At 41.5% G+C, this 24668-nt stretch overlaps 1 protein-coding gene across 5 annotated transcripts in view; it reads left to right on the top strand.

The window, feature by feature from the left end:
- enah (ENAH actin regulator) overlaps positions 1-24668 on the top strand; it is a 57482-nt gene that overhangs the window by 18896 nt on the left and 13918 nt on the right. For 2 of the 5 annotated variants that reach the window (XM_058045866.2, XM_058045865.2), the window contains exons 2-4: positions 9340-9505; positions 11661-11838; positions 21300-21372. In XM_058045866.2, the coding sequence (XP_057901849.2) occupies positions 9340-9505; positions 11661-11838; positions 21300-21372 (417 nt within the window). Of the gene's footprint in view, positions 1-1494; positions 2127-9339; positions 9506-11660; positions 11839-21299; positions 21373-24668 lie in introns of those variants that run through there. The other 3 variants (XM_058045864.2, XM_058045868.2, XM_058045869.2) reach the window with 3 other exon arrangements.

The raw sequence follows: 24668 nt of genomic DNA on the forward strand, positions 1-24668 counted from the left end.
TTTGGGTATCTACTGTCGCTTTCAGCAACAGGTCTGTGGTGGGGTCTGATATGTTATACTGGTTAGGGGTTTGCGTTGAGGTCGAGGGTTTTGAGGCAGGTTAGGGTTTTGTGGTAGGTGTTAAGATTAGGGTTACTGTCTAGGGCTAGGACAAGAGGTTGTGGGTTGGGGTTAGTGTTTTGGGTCAGGCTTAGGTTTGTGGTAGGGCAAGGAGTTAGAGGTTAGAGTTGGGGTTTGTGTTAGGTTTTAGGATTAAGGTTACTGTCTAGGGCTCGGACAAGAGGTTGGGGTTAGTGTTTTGGGTCAGGCTTAGGTTTGTGTTAGGGCTAGGAGTTCGAGGTTAGAGTTGGGGTTTGTGTTTGGTGTTAGGATTAAGGTTACTGTGTAAGGCTAGGACAAGAGGTTATGGGTTGGGGTTAGTGTTTTGGGTCAGGCTTAGGTTTGTGTTAGGGCTAGGAGTTTGAGGGTAGAGTTGGGGTTGGGGTTTGTGTTAGTTTTTAGGATTAAGGTTACTGTCTAGGTCTAAGACAAGAGGTTATCGGTTGAGGTTAGTGTTTTGGGTCAGGCTTGGGTTTGTGTTAGGGCTAGGAGTTAGAGGTTAGAGTTGGGGTTTGTGTTAGGTGTTAGGATTAGGGTTACTGTTTAGGGCTAGGACAAGAGGTTATGGGTTGGGGTTAGTGTTTTGGGTCAGGCTTAGGTTTGTGTTAGGGCTAGGAGTTCGAGGGTAGAGTTGGGGTTGGGGTTTGTGTTAGTTTTTAGGATTAAGGTTACTGTCTAGGTCTAAGACAAGAGGTTATCGGTTGAGGTTAGTGTTTTGGGTCAGGCTTGGGTTTGTGTTAGGGCTAGGAGTTAGAGGTTAGAGTTGGGGTTTGTGTTAGGTGTTAGGATTAGGGTTACTGTTTAGGGCTAGGACAAGAGGTTATGGGTTGGGGTTAGTGTTTTGGGTCAGGCTTGGGTTTGTGTTAGAGCTAGGAGTTCGAGGTTAGAGTTGGGGTTTGTGGTAGGTGTTAGGATTAGGGCGAGAGGTTATGGGTCAGTGTTTTGGTTTGGTGTTCGGTTAGGCGGTAAGGTTAGGGTCGGTTGTTGGGTTTACAGATAGAGGGTTAAGGTTATCCTTTACAGCGACCGAGTTGTCCTTGGACCCATTGGATCAATTGGACCCTTTGACCTATGGTTTCATTGTCGTCTGTCCACCGTCCAAAGGGATTCAGAACATTGATCACGGTTTTGTTCAGATCATATTCGATTTTATGGTTGTTTTTTTTCAAGATCTCAACATTGACCAAACATGATTTCTCTTGACTTTAATCAACAATGAAAGGGATATATGAACAAAGTCAAATAAGCACAGAAGATCTACCCTCGGTGTCAATACTATATTTGGATTGATCCAGCAAGAGAGAGAGAGAGAGAGAGAAAGAACTGAGTTAGAGATGCATGGGGAAGAGGGGTGGGGGGGTAGCAGTGAACGGACGCAACGCGACTTAGCTTAGCAGAAGAAGAAAACACAAGACACAGTCGCTCCCCATCGCCCTTTTTTTTGGATCTTCCCCTGGGCGGTGTGGTTCAACCTGCGGTGATTTCCCTGTAACAGCTTCCCTCTTGTCAGGGAGCCCCCGAGAGCACCAGAGCCTGTTGCCTGGATACCCGTCTGCTGTAGCGGCTGCAGTGAGAAAGCCAGGATTTAACTGTCTTCTGCTGCCACCGGGAAAAAAAAAAAAAAGCATCGCCGGCCGACTCTTGGCTCGCTTTGATTCCTCACTCGCTGGCTTGACGCCGCTGACACGGCACGTATGAATATGCAAGGAATTCCCCCTGATAACAGCGGCGCCCGGCATTAATGATGAAGAGGAGACTTTGGTAGGAGGGAGGGGAATCCACAGATTACCCCGCACACCCGACGCAAAGGGGAAGGTCTGTCCATGACGGGGGTCGCCATCGGGAGCGAGGTTTGTCGTGTATTAGCAACCGAAGCTGGGGGAGGACGGGCGAGGAGTGGGTGAAGCAGAAAGTGGAAGGTCGCGGTGTGGAGCCATGCAGATCCAGTCGTCGGGTCTACTTTGCAAAGCCTCCGCAAGCGTCCACAACCAAAGATGTGCACTGGCGTCTAAAATGGAAATTCATCGGTATGTACCTGTTGTCATCAGAAATATTTGTGTATTTGCTATTATTTTGCGTACAATGTCCTTTCACGCTGCTCTTCTGTGGGTTTGGTTTTTTTGGGGACCAAAAAAATTGACAAAACGAAACTCTTCTTTTGTACTACTTTCGAGTTTATTCCGGTTTGAATGACTACAGTGGATTCTTTCACATTTGCTATTCCGCAAAAAACATTGAAGACATGCTAATATTGCTAATATGTGCTAGCATAAACGTACCGCTGTTTACACCACTCTACAATTGGATGTTTTTTGACAAGCGTTGATATTTCGCACTTTGTTTGACTGTCTTTAAACGCTGCGTTTTTTTTGAAAAAAAGACATCTTTTACGTTTTCTTGTGTGACAGGCACAAAGTGCTCATTGTCGGGCACGCTATGTCAGAGGCACAATTGATGCGGTGGAGCTCAGAAGTCGGACATGGGAGCACCACGTTGGACGCAAATTGTGTCTGAAATTCATGTATCTTTCCCGGCAAGAGCATGTTGCTTCTGGGCCAGCAACAGTTTGACGAATATTTCAGGTTCATGTTCATAAAAACAGACATTTTTACGGGCATATTTTTACCAGTTGCCGGTGGTCCTGGAGTGCAACCCCCATGAAAAGTGGGTATGTACTGTATTATGTTACAGTTCATATGATTCAGACATGCTTATGAGATAACTTGGAAATATTTACACAATTTCACAAAGGGTTTAGGCGCTAATGCACACCGAAAGCTTGCTTGCCAACCGCCAATAAAAAACAGAAGAAGAAAAACACCACGAAGAAGAACGCAGTCTGACAACTTTCCGTTTGAGCGGGTACAAGATACCTCAATCGGATTGGGGAAAGGAATATTCCACCCCTGGGAAAATCCCATTATATGTTCAGTGGGATTGCTTCGGATTTGCTTATCAAAACAATATGCATTCAAAAGAGTAATACAGAAAAGTCAGACCTCATCAGCAGAAGTCTTCAAAAATATTTTTCCTCTGTCTTGTGCATGTAGGAATGTAATCCTCCATATTTTCTGGCAAATTCCGTTCCAAATTTATAGCCAATATGGCAAAAATGTCCGTGACAGGATGATGCAGAAACGTTTTTGTTGGTTCAGCCCAGATAAATTACAAGTTGGCACAATTTTTAAGATATTTTTTTTAGGACAATAACAGTCTAGCTCTCCTGGTTAAAATATGTAAATAGACAAATAAGAGGATAATATGAAAGCAATGTGTCGCCATTGTTTACACAAATGCTAAGCGGTTTTATGTTCTGCACTTTGTTCCCAAACTGTGACGTTAAAGCCAAAGTATGTACCGAACCATGATTATGGCGTGCCGTTGCATTCTTAGTAAGAAAAAAAAATTTTATCCTGGAAGTTGTTCCTCTACGAGCTTCCCAGGGATTTGTCTTCTGTTGGTGGTTCTCCCTGAGGGCTTGGTTTAGATACAGATTACCTACATTGCTGACTTCCACATTTATCAGCTGCAACGTTAGCTTGTTCATTATTAAGATACATCTTCAGAACATGACAAACAAATCACTCTCGTGCCTCTCCTGGAATACAACGATGCACAGTGGAACCTTGGTTAGCATACGCCCCGGTTAGCATACTTTTGTTCCATGACACAAAATAAACACAGTTAGGACACTGAGCTTGAGAGCTTGCGGAAGGGTAGAGAACTTATCTGGCTTACAGCCACGCCCATATAAGGAAGAACACATAGTTTGTGGCAAAGTGATGTAACTACTGATATAATAACCCAACATTCTAAGTTTAAAAAAAATCTATATATTTATGTTGTGACCTTCTTGAGCCATTTTTTCTTTTCATAAAATGTTTTCCAAACACCAGCTTTGTGTGTGTGTGTGTGTGTGTGTGTGTGTGTGCATGCTCGTTAGTGTGTCACACCTCAGAGTGAGAAGTGTTTGTTCGCCAACATGTTTCGAGGGTGTATTTGCTAAAATGCCACCACAGCCTGTTATTGTTGTCATTTTATATCCACTAAATGATTAATTTGATTCTTTTTTATTTATTAAAAATTTTTTTTTATTGAAAGCGGAATGATTGAAATATTACCTCAGTCAAGAAAAAAAAAGTTAGGGTCAGGAAAGGGGAAAAAAACCCCACACATATTCCTCATAAATGGTTAAAAATGTCTAAATTCATAATTTGTTCTTGCAACACAGTCACTATTGATGGTGGTAAGTGTACATTACAGCACACTAGAAAATTTAATGGCAATATATGATAATAATAAAATACTGTTTATCATAGTCGGTTTGATATAAGCAGATCCTTTAACATGTTCAAGGATACCAGTGTCCTTGATGCTGCCAGTGTTGGTCTCCCCTTTCAGTTTCTTGCACTGCCATCGGGGAGACCTGACGGGCTTATTCCACTATTATCATTACAGCATTTGAAAGCAGTAATTGTTGGTTCGGTTCAGTTCGACACAAGGATTTCAGTTTCATGTAGTCCAGACCCCTCATGTTTGTGAATGTGCCTCCTGTGCCTGTGTGAAAGGTAAACGTGGTTTCACCCTCGTTAAAGCTACCAGTCCGCCGCTTAACACACAACCTCTACTCTCAACCTCTGAAACGCCCTCCAAAGACTGACTTCTGTGCGCGGTGCCATTGCATCGTTAACACGCACCGTGACCCGACACCTTTTGTGAGCTCATAATGTGGACTTTGTTCTGCTGACGTGGGCTTTGCATAATCGGACCCCGTAGTTTTTTGGCAACATTTATCTATGGTAATGGTTTTATTTCATTTGAACATGCATCAGATTACAATTGAATGCATCACATAATCAGTTCCCAGTTCCACATGTCCGAAAGGAGTAGGAAGAAGCAAAGCTTATTAAATCCTACCCCTCCATCTGGTACTTTTACAATCACTAACTGTTATATTTGTTCACTTCCTGCTTTCCTAATATAATTTTTTAATAAAAAAAAATATGAATTTTTATTTTTTTTAGTTTTATTTAATTTTTTGTCACGTACCAAAGTACTCGGTGATATGAGCATCCGATGCCGACTCTTCATCCTTGTATTTAGCAAACATCAACTGCTTGTATTGTTTCTTGAATTGGCTCATCGTTGTGCATTGTTTGATTTCCTTACTCACTCCATTCCGTAGTTTGATTCCGCATACTGAAATGCTATGGCTAGCATAACGTAGTCCTAGCATAGAAGTGTTTCAAATGTACTTCTTCCCTGAGATCATATTTCTCCTCTCTTGTAGAGAAGTATTGCATGACATTTTTAGCTAATTGGTTGTTTTTAGCCTTATGTATTATTTTAGCTGTTTGAAGATGAACTATATCAGCAAGTTGAAGTATTTGTGATTTTAGAAATGAGGAGTATGTTCTCTGAATTATCCTTACTGACCTTTTTTGCAGCACATTTAGCGAGTGACATGTGTTGCAGTTTGCACCAGTAAGTCAACATTACACTTCCAATAGTTGGACAAAGTGTTATTATCAGTGAAAGGTTGTGCTCTGCGGGAGGTGATACCATGACTACTTGTTGCAGTGGAGGCCATAAAATCCACACAAACCTGGGGGCTGATTTGTCTGGGGAGCAATCTCTTGATTGAGCTAATGCTTCACTTCATTCAATCCACGGGGATTCTTTAAATTAGCGCTATCGACTTATTTAACAAGCCTCCTGCTTAAATAAAGCGGTTTACGGTCATCAGGTAATCACTAGGCTGCGATGTCAATCATTTAGAAAAAAAACGGCACTCAAACTGTGATCACCGTGTGTGTGTGTTTGTGTGTCGCCGGAGAGCCCGTGTTGCGTTTATGTGTTTATTGTCCCGCCACACACACACTTATTCATTCCCACACCGTGGCTGTTGTTCATATTCTTAGCCACTATATTATATTTAGCCACTTCTGGTGAGTTGTTGTCACACCTGAAGTGCCCCCCCCCCGCCCCCCAACCCACCCCCCCTGGATCATGCAATCATGTGTTCGTCTTTTTCCTTCCTGCCATCTGAATGAGGCGATGACTCATACTTGAGAGTGGAGGGTATTTTCTCATCAAATGTCTTCCGACTGATTCAAAAATTGGCAGCCTTAACCGTGTTTTTATGAAAATCTATGTACCTTCATAGCATCAGAACATTTTTTTTTTTTTTTTTTTTTAGATTTGTAGCCGCTTTTGCTTCATGCAAAGACTAAAAAGACTAAAATACTCCATCAGGAATACCTCGGTCAAAACTGAATTATGTAATTTGTTTTGCATATCACTTTAGAGACCTATAAATGTAGTCAGGGTGTTGTATTATCCGGCTGCACGGTGGAAGAATGGTTAAAGCGCGCGGCACACAACTAGGAGACCCGAGTTCAATTCCACCCTCTGTGTGGAGTTTGCATGCGTGGGTTTATGCTGGAGCCTACCCCAGCTGGAGGAACTGCTTTCAACTGGTTGAAGTCCTATTTGTCTGGTTGCTTAAAGTTTGTATCTATTGGTAATAATGTGTAGCAAAAATTGGTCATGGTGTCCCACAGGGATCCGTGCCTTGACCAGTACTGTTAGGTCTTTACATGGTTCCATGCAGCAGTACAATTTGTGAATTCATTCATTTTCTACCGCTTATCCTCACGAGGGTCGCGGGGGGTGCTGGAGCCTATCCCAGCTGTCTTCAGGCGAGAGGTGGCCAGCCAATCACAGGGCACATATAGACAAACAACCATTCACACTCGCATTCATACCTATGGAATTTGGAGTCGCTAATTAACCTAGCATGTTTTTGGAATGTGGGAGGAAACCGGAGTACCCGGAGAAAACCCACGCATTCACGGGGAGAACATGCAAACGCCACACATTAGATGGCCGAGGGTGGAATTGAACCCTGGTCTCCTAGCTGTGAGGTCTGCACGCTAACCACTTGACCGCCGTGCAGCTTGCTAAAGTTTCAGAAAATTTGTTGGGTTTTTTTGCGCATTTGGAAGTGAGTCCTGATCTTGTTTGTAATTTTGGGAGTATAAGACAAGAAAATATCAGAATGTCGAAATATGGAAATATGGCTTCCCATCAAAGCCGTGACAGGTCGCTGATGTCATCGTTCTTAAAAAGAAGTGGATTGCTAGTTTATAAAAAATGAAAAAATGAGCGGGCGTTTTCAGTTTCAGGGCACCCAGAATGTCGTTCCGGTGTGACGTACTTTAGCCGTTTTAGAAAATAATCGTTAGTTGCAGACCTAAACTCATCCATTGGCCGAATTCATCTTGGATAGGCTCCGCCTCCCTGGTGGAATGTATACGTGGTGGAATATGGAATGACGGAGTATCATTTTTTTTGGCTTCATGTAAAAAAGATATGACTGGAATTTCTGCTACTCCTTTTTTTTTTTTGGTGCGTCTATTTTTAGAAAAGTCTGTTGGCTAGTTATGTAACCTGAACCTATCGGTAGAGAAATGAGTCATGATTTTCCATTCAGCCAACAATTCAACTTGTCCACTCCTGCTTCTTTTGTATGCTTTTTAACCAACACATTCATCCCTGCAATTGAACCGTTCCTGTCGGTCTTCCTTCTTGCCACCCTGTCTTCCCAGTTTCCATAAATCTGTTGCTCCCTGAACACAACAGTAGCGAGCGCACCCACTAATCCTGCCGTACGACATCATGCATGCTGGCCAAGCCCCTCAAGCTGCTCTTTTCCTCTCTGAAGTCAGAACCATTTCCCAAAGCCTCATTAACATTAATGAAGAAGATGACAATTTTCATCCCATCATCCATTTCCATGACTATTCTCGTCCGACCTGCGTATTGCACGCACGTGTGTGTGTGTGTGTGTGTGTGTGTGTGTCAGCCTTTGCTTCATCACCGACATGAAAGCTTGGATTGGCTCCTGAGTCGTTTTTTTCAACAAGTGATTATTATGTCGATCATTGCAACAGCTAATGTTGGAGGGATGTAGTATGAAGTGATTTTAAGACCAGTTGGTTTTCTAAACTTAATTAGCCAAAAACTACCACACAAGATGGGTGGAGACATTTTTAATAAGCTAGCAAGCTAACCCATTAGCCTCAAATGTTTTTCTTCTAAACTTAAGAAGCCAAAAACTACTAACATCACAAGATGGGTGGATACATTTGTAATAAGCTAGCAAGCTAACTGGTTAGCCTCAAATGTTTTTCTTCTAAATTTCAGAAGCCAAAAACTACTAACATCACAAGATGAGTGTAGACATTTTTAATAAGCTAGCAAGCTAACTGGTTAGCCTCAAATGTTTTTCTTCTAAATTTCAGAAGCCAAAAACTACTTCCACACAAGATGAGTGGAGACATTTTTAATAAGCTAGCAAGCTAGCCGGTTAGCCTCAAATGTTTTTCTTCTAAACTTGAGAAGCCAAAAACTACTAACATCACAAGATGGGTGGAGACATTTTTAATAAGCTAGCAAGCTAGCCGGTTAGCCTCAAATGTTTTTCTTCTAAACTTGAAAAGCCAAAAACTACTAACACCACAAGGTGGGTGGAGACATTTTTAATACGCTAGCAAGCTAACTGGTTAGCCTCAAATGTTTTTCTTTTAAACTTAAGAAGCCAAAAACTACTAACATCACAAGGTGGGTGGATACATTTTTAATAAGCTAGCAAGCTAACCGGTTAGCCCCAAATGTTTTTCTTCTAAATTTAAGAAGCCAAAAACTATTTCCACAAAATGAGTGGGTGGAGACATTTTTAATAAGCTAGCAAGCTAACCGGTTAACCTCAAATGTTTTTCTTCTAAACTTAATTAGCCAAAAACTACTTTCACACAAGATAGGTGGATATATTTTTAATAAGCTAGCAAGCTAACCGGTTAACCTCAAATGTTTTTTTTCTAAACTTGAGAAGCCAAAAACTACTAACATCACAAGGTGGGTGGAGACATTTTTAATAAGCTAGCAAGCTAACCGGTTAGCCTCAAATGTTTTTCTTCTAAACTTAATTAGCCAAAAACTACTAACATCACAAGATGCGTGGAGACATTTTAAATTTAATTAGCCAAAAACTACTTCCACACAAGATTTTTTTTCAGTTTATCATGGCGGACATGTCATGGCTGACTTCATGTAGTGTTAAGGTAATGTAATGTCTCAATGTGTCGAGATTTGGTTTGTCGGAATGTGGAAAAGTTTGGATGCCTCTAATGTCAACAAAATGGAATGACATTTTCTGTGCTTGTGTGTCCCCGTCAGTGAACAGAGCATCTGCCAGGCACGGGCGGCTGTTATGGTCTACGACGATGCCAACAAGAAGTGGGTCCCAGCGGGCGGTTCCACTGGTTTCAGCAGAGTCCACATCTACCACCACACGGGAAGCAATGCCTTCCGTGTAGTCGGGCGCAAGATCCAAGATCACCAGGTCAGTGGATCTTTTAACCTTTTAAAACTGGGGGGCGGGGGCTGATGAGTGTGTCGCTATGGTAACTGCTCCATATCAACAAGCACACATGCACATAACTCAAACGTCAGCTAAAACTTAAACAAAAACAGACAACTCAAACCAGAACCACAAAAACGAGCAAACAGCCCGAGGCCAGCACTTGTCATGAATCATTTTGTTAAAAAAAAAAAACACAAACGTGGCCTCGTAGTTGCTAAGCCCATAAAAATGTCTATTTTTGACACATTTCTGGCTCCTCCCCCTCCAAACAAATTACAACACTTCATAAAAAATATTATCAACGAAGCATGAAGACTTGGTTGCCTTTTTATTTTTTTTGTACTGTATGCTGTCAATTATTAATTAATCAAGGATTAACCCATTATCTGATTAACTGACAACTATTTTGGCATTTAATTAATATCTTTTATAAAAAAAAAATATATAGTCTGATTTTATCCTCTCAAATGGAGACCAACAGTATTATGTTTGTGTTTTAGCCAAAACAGGATATTGCATGTATGCACACTCTGTGTGTATGCTAGTGGCCCCGCCTCCACCCACTAAGGAATAGACTCGCATGCGCATGGCAATGTATTAAGTTTATTTTCATTTATTGTGGGATTAATTGATTTATTATCGTCCCGGGCCTAGTTTTTAGTTGGGAACTGATATTTTCCTATATTCATATTCCTATATTCATTCGGATTGGCACTTTTCTTTGGGAATGAGGTGTATACAAAGGTTACATTCTTTCCGTTTGAGCAAATAAACTGAATGCAATTGGAATATTTGGGTCCATGTATACTTGGCTAATGTGTGGTCTAGAGCCTAGCCAATGGTTCGATTAATCGAAATTGATACACTACGAAAATAATCGTGAGTTGTAACACGGACGATGACTTGCAGTGAATGAGATGTTTTCTGCTGGGAAAAACTGCCTCAGCAGCATTTACATAAAAAAAATTAATCTGGCACTATATTGAAAATAAAATAAAAATTCGATTAACTTGCGGAAACATACTCCAATGCTGTTCCTTCCTCATGAAATATTGTGGCTTACCCGTGTAAACTGTCCAAAACACAAAAACAGCACTAAACCTTTCTTTCCAGTCTTGACCAATTTTTTTCCTTTGGACTGAAAAAGTGGAGGATGTCAGCACTTCCCATGGCAACTAAGCTCCGATGTCTGGGTGCATATTAGCTTTCTGCACACACACTGCTCACATATTCTTACCCACACATGCACAGCACAACTCGGGAAGATGGACGACGTGCGTAACGACATGTGGCTGACTGCTTGATGGAAAGCCTAATCCTCAATTTTTGGTTCATGCATTTTAAGCAGGACGTATGTGTTTGCGTTGACTCGTCAGTTTCCCAGCTAGTAAACACACCCTTCACGTTTCAGCAACCATTTTTATCCTTGTATAGATTTGAAGAATTGATAGTATACTGCTGGGCTGTAAATTTTTGCAGTAGTATGAAATCGGTCGTAATTGAATTTACAAATAAATGAATGTATGGTAAACCTTGAACTAATTGGGTGATATGAACATTAATTAATTCATTTTCTGCCGGGGGGGCGTGCTGGAGCCTATCCCAGCTATCTTCGGGCGAGAGGCGGGGTACACCCTGGACTGGTGGCCAGCCAATCACAGGGCACATATAGACAAACAACCATTCACACTCACATTCATACCTATGGACAATTTGGAGTGGCCAATTAACCTAGCATGTTGGTGGTGGTAGTGTGATGGTCTGTGGTTTCCTCCCACATTCCAAAAATATAGCAAATCTATATCTGTATAACAGTCTGACTCACGCTGTCCTCTAGAACACTATATTACTATGAACACTATATTCATCACACAACAACTTTACACTCAAAGGGTAGCTAAGAAATATACAAGTTCATCCCAGAAAACCATTTCATTGGTTATGGCTGAGGCTTGCAATACCCGGAGAAAACCCACGCATGCACGGGGAGAACATGCAAAACTCCTAGGGTGGAATTGAACCCCGGTCTCCTAGCTGTGAGATCTGCACGCTAACCACTCGACCGTCATGCATCCCCGTGATATGAACATGTGTGATCTAATGAGCCATTTTGATGTTCCCCATCATTTTTTAGGTGGTGATAAACTGTGCCATACCCAAGGGGCTGAAGTACAACCAGGCCACACAGACCTTCCACCAATGGCGGGACGCCCGACAGGTTTATGGCCTGAACTTTGGCAGCAAGGAGGATGCCAATGTGTTTGCCAGTGCCATGATGCATGCCCTGGAGGTGCTCAACTCGCAGGAAACAGGTAGGGTCACGTGTGTATGACCAACTATCTGTACCATTGTCACAAATGGGTTGATTATTTTCTGAAAGATGGACGGGGGAATGTTAAAGTGGAACAAATGATGCTGGTGGTCATAGCTGTACTTGCTGCACTGTGACCTTCATGCTGCACCATTGCATGGTTCCATTGTCTGGCAGCATGCATGCGTTTACTGGCACGTACGCGAGTTGAAACCAGCAGGCTGAAAGAGAACCCAGAAGAGTGTATATACGTATTAGGGATCGACCGATATGGTTTTTTTGGGGGCCGATGCCAATACCGATTTTTTTTCCATCACCCTTAGCTGATGGGCGATTTTGCTTGGGCCGATATTTGTGGCCGATACTGCTTTTGATCCCTCAATTTACATGAAGAAATGACCATGATAACAAATATTTATTGAAATGTAAACACTGAACACAGTAGGATTCAGCTTTCTTAAACACACATTCAAACGGCATTATCAGCATTAAAAGGAATAAATATTCAACCATGTGCAAAACATTTCTGTCGTAGTTTAAGCACTGCTCCTCCGCAGTGTGACGCGCAACCCAAATGTGGCCCGCAGGACACTAGTTTGAGGCCCCCGCCTTGATATGAAAGCTTAATGTTAGTGCGGCCCGCGCAAGTTTGATATGGATGCTGTATGGTATCGTGTACCTAGAAAAAATTATTACGTTTGATTAATGTTCATGTTAAAGGTTAAATAACTGTTAATAGTTATCATCCCTATCCGTGTGGAAGTGGTAAGTTTTTGGCTATTTAAGATTAAAGGAAATAACTTGAAGGCTACCGTTTAGGTGGCTAGCTCTCCAGTTTGCGAGTTAGCATGTGTCTCAAGACCCTGCAGTTGCGCAATATGTTGTAAATAAAAAGAGTATAAATGTGACTATAGTCGTGTTTTGTCATGTCTACAGGGCCCAAAAATAATTATGAGAAATTTACAAGAAGAAAGTTAAAATAGTTGGAAAATTTTAAAACGCCAGAAATTGGAAAAAATGTGAGAAACGTGATATTTTAATGGGGCAAAAAAAGTAAAAAAAAAATTATGTAAATGACTGACGATCATCCCAAGACTAAGTCCTGATGTCAATGAACTATTATCTTATTTGGATTGACTTTGTATTTATAATGTGTCATAACAAATTTTGCTGGTCGATAATTGTGCTATTAATTAGCGACCGATATTCGATCATTTCTGCCTTTTTTTAAAATAAAAAACAAAACAATGATTATTAAGATTATCATTCAAAGATCATTGTGTCATGTGATGTTTGAGCCACTAGATGGAACTCAAGTAAGTGCACTAACGCAATAGTTGGATAAAAACAGACAATACACTACCAACGTATAATGCAGAATATTAACCAATTACTATGTGAGCTCTAACAAAGCACGCTGGGAAACAGTAGATAGTCTCTTCTAGCCTGTAACTCTTATTTGCCCGGCCTTATTTTTTTACACGACCAGTTTAAATACCCCGTAGTGTTCATCAGGGAGCCTGAGGAACGGCAACAAACTGCTCAACACATGAGATTCAAACTCCCTCCTTTCCCCGCAATTCCACGTCCCCCTCGCTTGATCCTCCCCCAGCGCCTTCATTTTGACTCTGCTCACACTTCAGCTTTCTTCCTCGCCGCCTTGTTGCCATTCCGTTTTATCCCCTCTTTGCTCTGTTCGGGGAGGGATACACAAGCAGCAGTGAAGCAGCGGTGTTTCGCCTCTCACCCCCACTGTTTTGCTACCGTATTTCTGTCATGACAGCTGTTCTCAGTGGCGCCGGCTCCAGTCACGGTCCTCTGTGGAGCTGACAATCCTCCCAACGCCCCGGCGTCACCCTCCCTTCCGTCACTCAGTGGGTGCTAAATCCTGCCACATGATGGCTGTCACAATCAGATATCTAACTTTAGACTTCCATTTATTGTTTCTGCTTGTGGACCGGTGCCATTTTGCGTTTTTAAAGCAAAGTGTCCTGCACATTCTGATTGGATACTTATTAAATACAATGTCAAACATTCATATGTCACAAACATAGCCGAGCTAGCGCTTTGCACGCAAACTGAGGCAGTAAAACACGCTAACCAGGGGCGGACGCTAACCAAGCTTCTGGTGCTCAAAAGTGATGTTACTAACTAAGTGTTACTAACGCCGTTACTTTTTTCAGTAACGGGTAATCTAAGTAATTACTTTTACTGTCAGCATAACTCCACACAGAGATGGCCGAGGGTGGAATTGAACCCGGGTCTCCTTGCTGTGAGGTCTGTGCAGCCCTCAGCCATAACCAATGAAATGGTTTTCTGGGATGAAGTGCATTATAGTAGTTTTTTTTTAACTTGTATATTTCTTAGCTACCCTTTGAGTGTAAAGCTGCTGTGTGATGAATATAGTGTTCTTAGTAAGATGACAGCGTGAGTCAGACTGTTATACAGATTTCGATTTGCTATGCCACTTATCCTCTCTAGAGTAGGACACGCAAACTCCACACAGAGATTCCCAAACGGAGAATCGAACCCGGGTCTCTCTGATTTCCGGACTGTGTGGCTAACATTCTAACCACTCGTCTAACGTGCGGCTCCACAAAGACATAAACATGTAAAAATTCTGTGATATTTCAAAAGACCGGTATAGTAGTTGTTCAGATATTTAGTTGGCCTCGACAAACCGAATCAAACATTCGACTTTGACAGCTGGCTTGACAGACTTGGCAGTCGTGTGTCGCCATGTCAGCGTGACAAGTTACTAACCGGGGATCATCTTTTATTTTGGGTTTCATCATAAACGTCTCTGGCAACAGCACTCCATTGAGCCATCCGTCTTTCTACAGGGGGGGGCTGGGGGGGTTGAAACCTGAGAGAGAGCTTCAGGCCCATAGAAACAGCCTACTCGTTTAATTTTACAGGTCATATCCTTAGAAATAAACGGAGTAAACATTTTTAGAGTTTGCATCATGACATCATGTGACTGCACTTAAATCAGAGGACACCCAATAGCCCCCCTCCTCCCCTTTTGCCCTAGTTTTTTTTTTTTTTTCTTGAGCATATAGTCTGTGGCATCAACACCCCAAAGAGCGACATTGCTGGACAAACGGACTGAAGGACATTTAATAGAAGTCACTACCAATTTTCATTTTATTCTGCTTAATCGCTGTCAGGAATTGTAGAGTCTTGTTCTGGGAGGCGTCCACAAAAATGCCTGCTGTAGCCAGACTTCCCAGATTCTCCCAGGAGCATCAAAAGATCAGCCGTGCTCAAATCTTCCTCAGAAGTGAGTAAGAATGATTGGATGGGACTGTTTCGGTTTGCTCGCGACTAAAGCAGGATGGCGTATTATGTTTGTGCTTCATGCGGATATCTGCGTCATAATGCATGACAAGATAAGAATCATGCTGAAGGTCAGGTAACATGAGACTGAAATTGATAGGAAGTCTGTCAGCTACCTTATACATCAACAATTGTCTTTGTGTAAATATATACTCCTGATCAAAATTTAAAGACCAGCTGAAAAATTGCCATAATTTACATTTTGTACTATTGTTTGGTCTAGAGACAGTACCACTGAGGAAAAGATAGGAAGCAGAACTGGAGGTAGCAGAGATGAGGATGCTGAGGATCTCATTGGGAGTGACCAGGATGGATAGGATCAGGATAAGTGGCATAGCAAATCTATATCTGTCTAACAGTCTGACTCACGCTGTCCTCTAGAACACTATATTACTATGAACACTATATTCATCACACAACAACTTTACACTCAAAGGGTAGCTAAGAAATATACGAGTTAAAGAAAACAAACTATTTTAATTTTCCCATAATGCATTTCATCCCAGAAAACCATTTCATTGGTTATGGCTGAGGCTTGCAGGAAAGCCACAGACCATCACACTACCACCACCAACATGCTAGGCTAATTGGCCACTCCAAATTGTCCATAGGTATGAATGTGAGTGTGAATGGTTGTTTGTCTATATGTGCCCTGTGATTGGCTGGCCACCAGTCCAGGGTGTACCCCGCCTCTCGCCTGAAGACAGCTGGGATAGGCTCCAGCACCCCCTGTCATCAATCCCCAAATATTCTCCATTGGATTTAGATGAGGTTGAACACACATGATGGTCCAAAAGAGTGAGCTTATTCCTCTGGAAGAAGATGTTTGGCAGACGGGCATCGTGTTGTAGCCGTTTTACGCCCCTGCACAACCTGAAGCTCCATTGTTCCATTGAATGATGGAACAATGGGATCTCAGATGCTAAAGTTTCCTCATAAAAATAATTGAACAGCACCAATACATTTAATACGTTTTTAGAAGGGGCAACATTTGAAACGTGTACAGTATTTACAGTACGGTATGACCATGGCTCTGTTGCTTCAGTCCCAGAAGCCGTGACACCCAATACCAACAAACCAGTGTTGACATGAACCTCTATTAGACATCTGACTGGCTGGCACATTTGTTGCCTGGCAGATCTACGACTCTAAGTCCTTTTTTTTCTTTTTAGGTTGTGACACTGACACGTTGCCCTCTTTTCTGACTCTACTTTTAGCCTCATTGCTCTCAACATCATGCAGTCATTCTCACCAGGCGATGCCATCCATACGGCGTTGGGAAGAGGTGTCGATGTAGGCATCTGACGCATTTCTAGACACCCAGACGGCCCTGGCACTCAAAATAACATTCGAGAATACAGGACAAGGAGAAGGTGATGAAGTAAATATCTTATTCGTACTCAAATAGCGGCCTCCAGTTAAGTTTGTTAGTACAGACAGACTTGAACTCGTCGCTGCCCAAAACAGCAGCACCTAAAATTCTCTTAAACGCCGTGAATGAGAGGGTTGCACATATGAAATGTGTCAGAAAAGTTCCAGGACTGTTGATGTGGATGGCATTCTTGCATGTGAGGGGCATCGTCCACTGACTTTTCTTTTTTTCACAAACTCAAGAGCACCCATTTAAAAATAGCAATTTCGGACACTTTCTCCAATTTCGGATCAACATTTGCAATAAAAGTGACAGTTGTGTTTGTTTGAGCTCCACAACATTAAGCCTCACACACTTTTAAGGTTGAAAATTTATATCGTTACTCACTACTAACGAGTGTAGCCAACCACAGCAAACAACTACGGTGCATTCAAGGACTGCCAAACAAAAGTGCAAGATGAACGTGACTTGTTTTTCATTGTAAAAACCTCATTTTCAGAAGGGAAATGACTAGAAATAGCAATAATAAAATAACAATTCTGCCGTGTGCCGCCATAAAAGGAAACGTGATAATAATAGGATCACAGTTCAGTCCTAATTAACTGAAAGTGCTTAATCTTATTGTAATTATAACAAGAGGTTTTGAGATGTGGCTGCAATTTATTTCTAATCTTGTTAATTTTTGAAAACCTTATGAAAACCCTCCCGACTGATGACGTTATTTTCGGTAATTATTTTCCTCCCCGTCTTTATCGGCTCGCTTCAAGACGTACATGATTTCCGGTGCCAGTTGAGTTATCTCAGGCATGGCTCGCCAAATTCCGTTAAGGAAAGTCATTAAGATATATATGAATTTATAGACTATCTCTGCTTTTAATACCAAGGTTATTTGAAAGTCATCAGGAGGAGCGATAAAGAATGACGGAGGTGAGAGTCAGACTAAGGAGCATCCTAAAATAATGGTTATTGGTAGACCATAAAAAGTCACGTTTCATCATCCTTTTAAAGCTGTTTTTGTAGTACTTCGTCTGCTCTGCAGGGGGCAACTGTGAGGTTACAGTGAAGCAGCAGTAGAAGAAGATATTTATCGTGGATTTGTCCGTTTCTATCAAAATAAGCTAAACGGTTCAGTTAAGAGAGGTCGCAAAGTCATCAGTCAGATATGTTTGCCTCTATTATTTCACCACATGTCAAACACGTCACCTTAACTTCAGTAGATGCTTTTACCCAACAACACGTCTCGGATGCGATGATGTCATGAGGTAAATATATCGTATATGTTTGGAAGGTTACTCTATAATCCAGCTGTCTTAGGCTGCAGCTCTAAATAAACCTGCATGTGAGAATCCATCGTGACGATGTTTAAAATGAGTTTGGATCAAAGCATTCGGAGAAAAATGAAGTATATTTCTAAAATCACAAATACTTCAACTTGCTGATATAGTTAATCTTCAAACAGCTAAAATAATGCATAAAGCTAAAAACAACCAATTAGCTAAAAATGTCATCCAATACTTCTCTACAAGAGAGGAGAAATATGATCTCAGGGAAGAAGTACATTTGAAACACTTCTATGCTAGGACTACGTTATGCTAGCCATAGCATTTCAGTATGTGGAATCAAACTATGGAATGGATTGAGTAAGGGAATCAAACAATGCACAACGATGAGCCAATTCAAGAAACAATACAAGCAGTTGATGTTTGCTAAATACAAGGATGAGAGAGTCTTGAACCAGCCATGATGTGCTATATATATCACTATATTGACACTTACTATGGTACCCATTATGGCATTGGATGCTCATATCACCGAGTACTTCGGTACGTGACGAAAAATAAAAAATAAAATAAAACTAAAAAAATAAAAATTAATTAAAAAAAATTATTAAAAAATTATATTAGGAAAGCAGGAAGTGAACAAATGTAACAGTTACTGATTGTAAAAGTACCAGATGGAGGGGTAGGATTTAATAAGCTTTGCTTCTTCCTACTCCTTTCGGACATGTGGAACTGGGAACTGATTATGTGATGCATTCAATTGTAATTTGATGCATGTTCAAATGAAATAAAACCAATACCATTACCATATATAGTATGTCTGTTTCCAATACACTTGCTATGACACACACACTGCATATATACCCAGACATCACTTATCCTAACATATAGCTGGATGACAGACTTGATGACAGATTGCCCGTCTGCTGATTAGATGGATGTGTTGCCAGGTAAATGGAAAGTCAGTGACCTTGTCCTTTGCCCCCACGTGTCCCTCACAGACACTCAATCTTTCCCTTGGTGTTGACTGAATGACTTTGACTTTGTATTTCTGTACTTTTTTTAAACAAATACACAGCAATTGTGCACAGGATTTGTGATTTATATTGCAATACTATGGGCTGTGTAACATGTGTGCTTCCACTTAAGTATACCAGGGGGAACATTATTATAACATTATTTCTAAATGTCCAACAACACTCAACACAGCTCTTCCACCCCCAGTCATTCCTAAAATGCCTTCACTGACTTCAGGAATTTAGAAACAATAGCATTAATAATATTACCCACCTATAATAACATTACTGACCCTTGCGATCAATAATAATTTCTTTCTCTACGGTACACTGTGATTACAATTATTTCATTTGCAAATTTTATTCCTTAGCTCATCCGTAAATAAATACAATGGTACCTCGTTTTTTGATCATTCGTTCCACGCCGAAAGACACAATAACCAAAGAATTTTGTCACATCACAAATAATGTAAATCCAGTCAATCATTTCCGGACACAAAAAAAATATTAACAAAAATGTATTTTGTAGAGAATAAAAACAGTTTTACATGCAGAAAACAATGTGAAAGATACAGAGATAAAGATTGTACAAAGACAGTGTCAAAAAAAATGGGCCAAAAAACATTTTTTTGGAAAACCAGAGTAATCGAAAACTGATTTTTGACTGTACGGTGCTTTGAATTTCACGGCTTCACTCGTAATGTTAATTTTTTTTTTACACAATGAAGCATTTTCAAACGTAAAAATGAATGAATGAATGTTCATCTTGTCATGTTTATAGCTTGCCGCTTGCTCTATTTTTAACACTCGGGAGCAGCTGCTAGCTTTAAGCATCCGTTCGCTACGTTGGAGAATTGGAGAAATGGTAGTGAGGCTGCATAGCGGGAGTGAACAGCGAAAAAGACTGTATAAAGGTTGCTGTATAAAGACATCATCAACCATGTTTACCGTCTGGCGACCGGTCTACGGTGTACCCCGCCTCTTGCCCGAAGACAGCTGGGATAGGCTCCAGCACCCCTGCGAGCCAATTAACTGTGATGAACGAGGGATTACTTTATAGTGATATAACCTTCAAGACACATCCTTCAGAGATGGCGTGAGGTCCCCACTAACCCACTGGAAATGTGTTGGGGATTTTTGGGGATCAGTTGAGAAAGAACAGCAGCGATTTGTTGTCGTAAAATATTTGACTGTGGCCTGCTTTATACCCTGCGCTTTCTCTGCCACTGAACACATTCAGCGAGCAAACGTAGAGACCCTCTCTTATTTTTTGGTGGAGTTCATACAGAGTTGAGCCACACAGGAAATTGACAGCTCAGCTGTGGTTTTTGGATGTGAGCTCCCGAGATTGCAGTGGGGCTGCCAGGCTAGTGGCGCTAGCTAGTGGGTTTGTGAGCGTGTTGGTCCTGCTGCTGCTCAGGTTTAGCCGAAAGCTTACCTCATTAGCAACTGGAAATTAGGTAACGTTGTCAGGGGGTCTTCCTCCCTGCCAAACAGTACGTGAGTGTGTGTTGTGTATGTTTTATGTGCAGCCTTTTTGTGTCTTTTTTGGATTAGCAAAGCATTCTGTAGGTTTTTTTTTATCAGGGTTTTTTAAGGCCTGAGTCAGCATTGTGAAGTGTCTTGGGGCTGTGGGCTTTTGTTGTACTGCTCTAAAATGGTTCATCTGGCAGACAAAGCTTGTTGTGTAAGGTCTGCCGGTGCCGAATCAACCGCCGCTCCATTATGGTGTGGGGTCCCTCAGGGATCAATTTTAGAAGCCCTGCTTTTTTCTTCTTGTTTACTTATTGGGTTGCATTAATGAGGAAACTAAAACTAAACCATGCGTATTCTCCTTGACCTTTGACCAAGCATGATGCATCATTACATTTTATTTTATTTTATTTTTATTATTTTTATTATTTTTATTATTTTTATTATTTTTATTATTTTTATTATTTTTATTATTTTTATTATTTTTATTATTTTTATTATTTTTATTATTTTTATTATTTTTATTATTTTACACTGGAGCCCAGTTTTTCGTGCAGGTTATGTTGGACCGCTATCTGTAAATGGCAAAAATGTTTAGATTCAATTCATCTCCAGAATCCTCTCCTTCTCTCTTCAATTGCCATTGTTCACTTGTGACGGAAGCTATCAAGCTAAATGGTAAATGTACAGTCTAAGTTTAAGCCTTCTATATGCCTCACACACTTATTAACTCATTCAAAAACCAAATACGTATTTGTATGATTATTTTTTAACCCAAGCGCTCACTCCCAAAGACGTATTTTCTGTCTTTTATGTTTTCTTTTCTAGTCGGCAACTGATATTTTCCTGAAACTTACCTATGTTAATGGGTTTGAATTAGTTCGAAATTATTTTTTGGATCAAAAATCTACGGGATAAATGTGTGTAACCCATAAATAAAAAACAATATGCAATAATTGTCCCATCTGTGTGCTTCCAACAGGTCCCACATTGCCCAGGCAGGCCCCCCATGTTCAGAACGGCCCCACACCAGAAGAAATGGATCTCCAAAGGAGGTAACCTTCAGTCTTTCTTTTTCATTGTTCTTGTTTTTCTATATTGACACCCAACTGAATGCTTGATATTGTTATTTCCACTGAGAAGACAATAAACCCATGATGATTCCTCCTGAGGATGTTGCATCACCCCCCCCCCCTTTCCCCCCCACCCACATTGTCAAGAGCACATGTAATGTAATCTTATGTAAAACACTCCCGACTCCTTGAAGTGGATTCATGGACTTTGGAAGGTCATGCGGTCCCTCCGTGTGATTAGCCATATGGACTTGTTGAACGAGTCCTGACGTCCCCCACATAGCCCATACTGCCCCCAACACCCCCCTGTTCATTAATCATTCAGTGATCTCATCCTCCTGATGAAACACAGTCAATGTAGTACTAAACCTACATGCAGACTATCAGTACAATCATAATACTATGAAATGTCTTAGTAGTAATGCATTTTTGAGGTGTGAGTCAGCCATTGGACTCGTTTTTTGTGAGGCGGTCGGCCAGGAAGTTGAAAGTATGTGTTGCTATGAAAGGACCTCATGGTGTCATTTTTCTTTCTTTTCCTAGTACACACACACACACACACACACACACACACCATACATGACCACATGTACAGTGTAAAACAGGGGTGTCCAAAGCGCGGCCTGGGGAGCATTTTCAGCCCCCATCTCAGTTTCATTCAATTTCAATTCATTAAATTGTATTAAATTTGAGACAAAACTGTGAGTGACGGCTGCACGACGGACGTGTGGTTAGCGCGCAGGCCTCACACCTATTTTCAGGCTATCATGTGATCATGGGGGTCCCTCAGGGATTATTTTTAGAACCCCTGCTTTTTTCACCTTGTTTACCTATGACAGCCAGGTTTGGGTTCTAAAACTAATCTGAAACCCTGCGTATTCTCCTTGACCTTTGACTCAGCATGATGCATCATTTAATTTTATTTAATTTAAATGTTATTTTATTTTATTTTATTTTATTTTATTTTATTTTATTTTATTTTATTTTATTTTATTTTATTTTATTTTATTTTATTTTATTTCATTTTATTTTATTTTATTTTATTTTATTTTATTTTTTTCTCTACTCTACTCAGGTTGGACCGCTATCCGTAAATGAGAAAAATCCACCAGTGCTAAGCTTTTTAGATTTGATTCATCTCCACAATCCTCTCCTTCTCTCTTCAATTGCCATTGTTCACTTATGACACAAGCTATCAAGCTAAATGTCCAATCTAAGTATAAGCCTTCAATATGCCTCACACAGCTAGGAGACCAGGGTTCAATTCCACCGTCGGCCAGTTTGCATGTTCTCCCCGTGCATGCGTGGGTTTTCTCCGGGTACTCCGGTTCCCTCCCAAAAACACGCTTGTAGGAGGGGGGGTAAACAATGCATCAATTCATCTTTGTCTCTGCGTGATCACATGATAGCCTGAAAATGTTTTTCCACTGCAGTCCTCTACCCGTCTTCCTTTCTCTGCTCTTATAATCCTCCTTTTCACCGAGACGCTGCAGAGGCAGAAGGATGACTGAATGTCTGACGGACATTTCCATCTCCTGCATGCGTGCATGAATGAAAGGCTGACGGTGGAAAGATAAACCACTTGCATCGGGGTGCTACCCTCACATTATAAAGACGTGAGCCGTAAATAATAGACTGTGGTATAAATAGCAGCATAGCACGTGGGAGGGTGTGATGGGTTGGGGTGGCGGGGGGGGTGCAAGCCTGTTGGAGAAGGGTTGAGAAAATGTGTTGAATGAAGAGAAGGAATCAGTCACACTTGGACTTGAACACACACACACACACACACACACACACTCATTACTCTCACTGCAATCTGCTTGCTTTTGGCTTTGACGGCTTTGAGGGCATTTTCTTGATAGGGCGCACGCCACATGGACTAAGCGTCTTGGTGTACCACTGGATCTGGCCCATATGGTCCATCTGCACTGGTAACCACTCAGCTGACTTTTCCCTGCCTCTCCGAGCCAGCTGGCCGACAGATTCTGCCAGACTTCCATGTCACACAAGATACACAACAGTTGTTAACTGTGAGAAAACCCCGATTGTGGGACCACCGGCGAAGGGTGGAAAAAACCACAAGTAATTAACACGCTCTTAAATATGTCTATTTTTGACGCTCCCTCCATACCTTCTGGCTAGCTTGATGTTTGACGTTCTCTTCCGACGTCTGATCAACATTTCCTTTAGCGTGAGGGTTTTTCCTCACAAGGGTCGCGGGGGTGCTGGAGCCTATCCCAGCTGTCTTCGGGCGAGAGGCGGGGTACACCCTGGACCGGTGGCCAGCCAATCACAGGGCACATATAGACAAACAACCATTCACACTCACATTCATACCTATGGACAATTTGAAGTGGCTAATTAACCTAGCATGTTTTTAGAATGTGGGAGGAAACCGGAGTACCCGGAGAAAACCCACGGAGAACATGCAAACTCCACACAGAGATGGCCGAGATTGGAATTGAACCCTCCTAACTGTGAGGTCTGCGCGCTAACCACTCGACAAAAAGTCTTGCGGTCACAATAATAAATCGATTAATCACACAATAAATGAAAATAAACTTAATACATCACCATGTGCATGCGAGTCTATTCCTCAGTGGGTGGAGGCGGGGCATACACTAGCATACACACAGAGTGTGCATACATGCAATATCTTGTTTTGGCTAAAACACAAACATAATACTGTGAGAAATCATTCATTCATTCATTTATTTTCTACCGCTTTTTCCTCACGAGTTTTGCGGGGGTGCTGGAGCCTATCCCAGCTGTTTTCGGGCGAGAGGCGGGGTACACCCTGGACTGGTAGCCAGCCAATCACAGGGCACATATAGACAAACAACCATTCACACTCACATTCATACCTATGGAATGGGAGTCGCCAATTAACCTAGCATGTTTTTGGAATGTGGGAGGAAACCCGAGTACCCGGAGAAAACCCACGCAGAATTGAACCCTGGTCTCCGAACTGCGAGGTCTACGCACTAACCACTCTACCGCCGTGTCGCCCGTAAGAAGGACTCAATTTGTCCTAATGAAATATCATGACATTACTCCTACTACATCACTACTATCAGGAGAATAGTATAGAGCGGATGGAGCCCGGCAGGGTGTACTGTATTCGGGCACATGCTCCGAGCAACCGGTGGGACACAATGGGGGGGGTCTCTGGCAAACCTTTTTCACTTCTCCTCGAGTTACAAACATTAAGTCCTGTTTTAGCGTAACTCTGGATTTATCCCTTAATGAATAAGTGGAATGAATAAATACAGCAATAT

The sequence above is a fragment of the Doryrhamphus excisus genome, linkage group LG11, assembly GCF_037039965.1.
Source record: "Doryrhamphus excisus strain RoL-2023G ecotype Guam linkage group LG11, RoL_Dexc_Guam_v1.1, whole genome shotgun sequence".
Lineage (NCBI taxonomy): Eukaryota > Metazoa > Chordata > Actinopteri > Syngnathiformes > Syngnathidae > Doryrhamphus > Doryrhamphus excisus.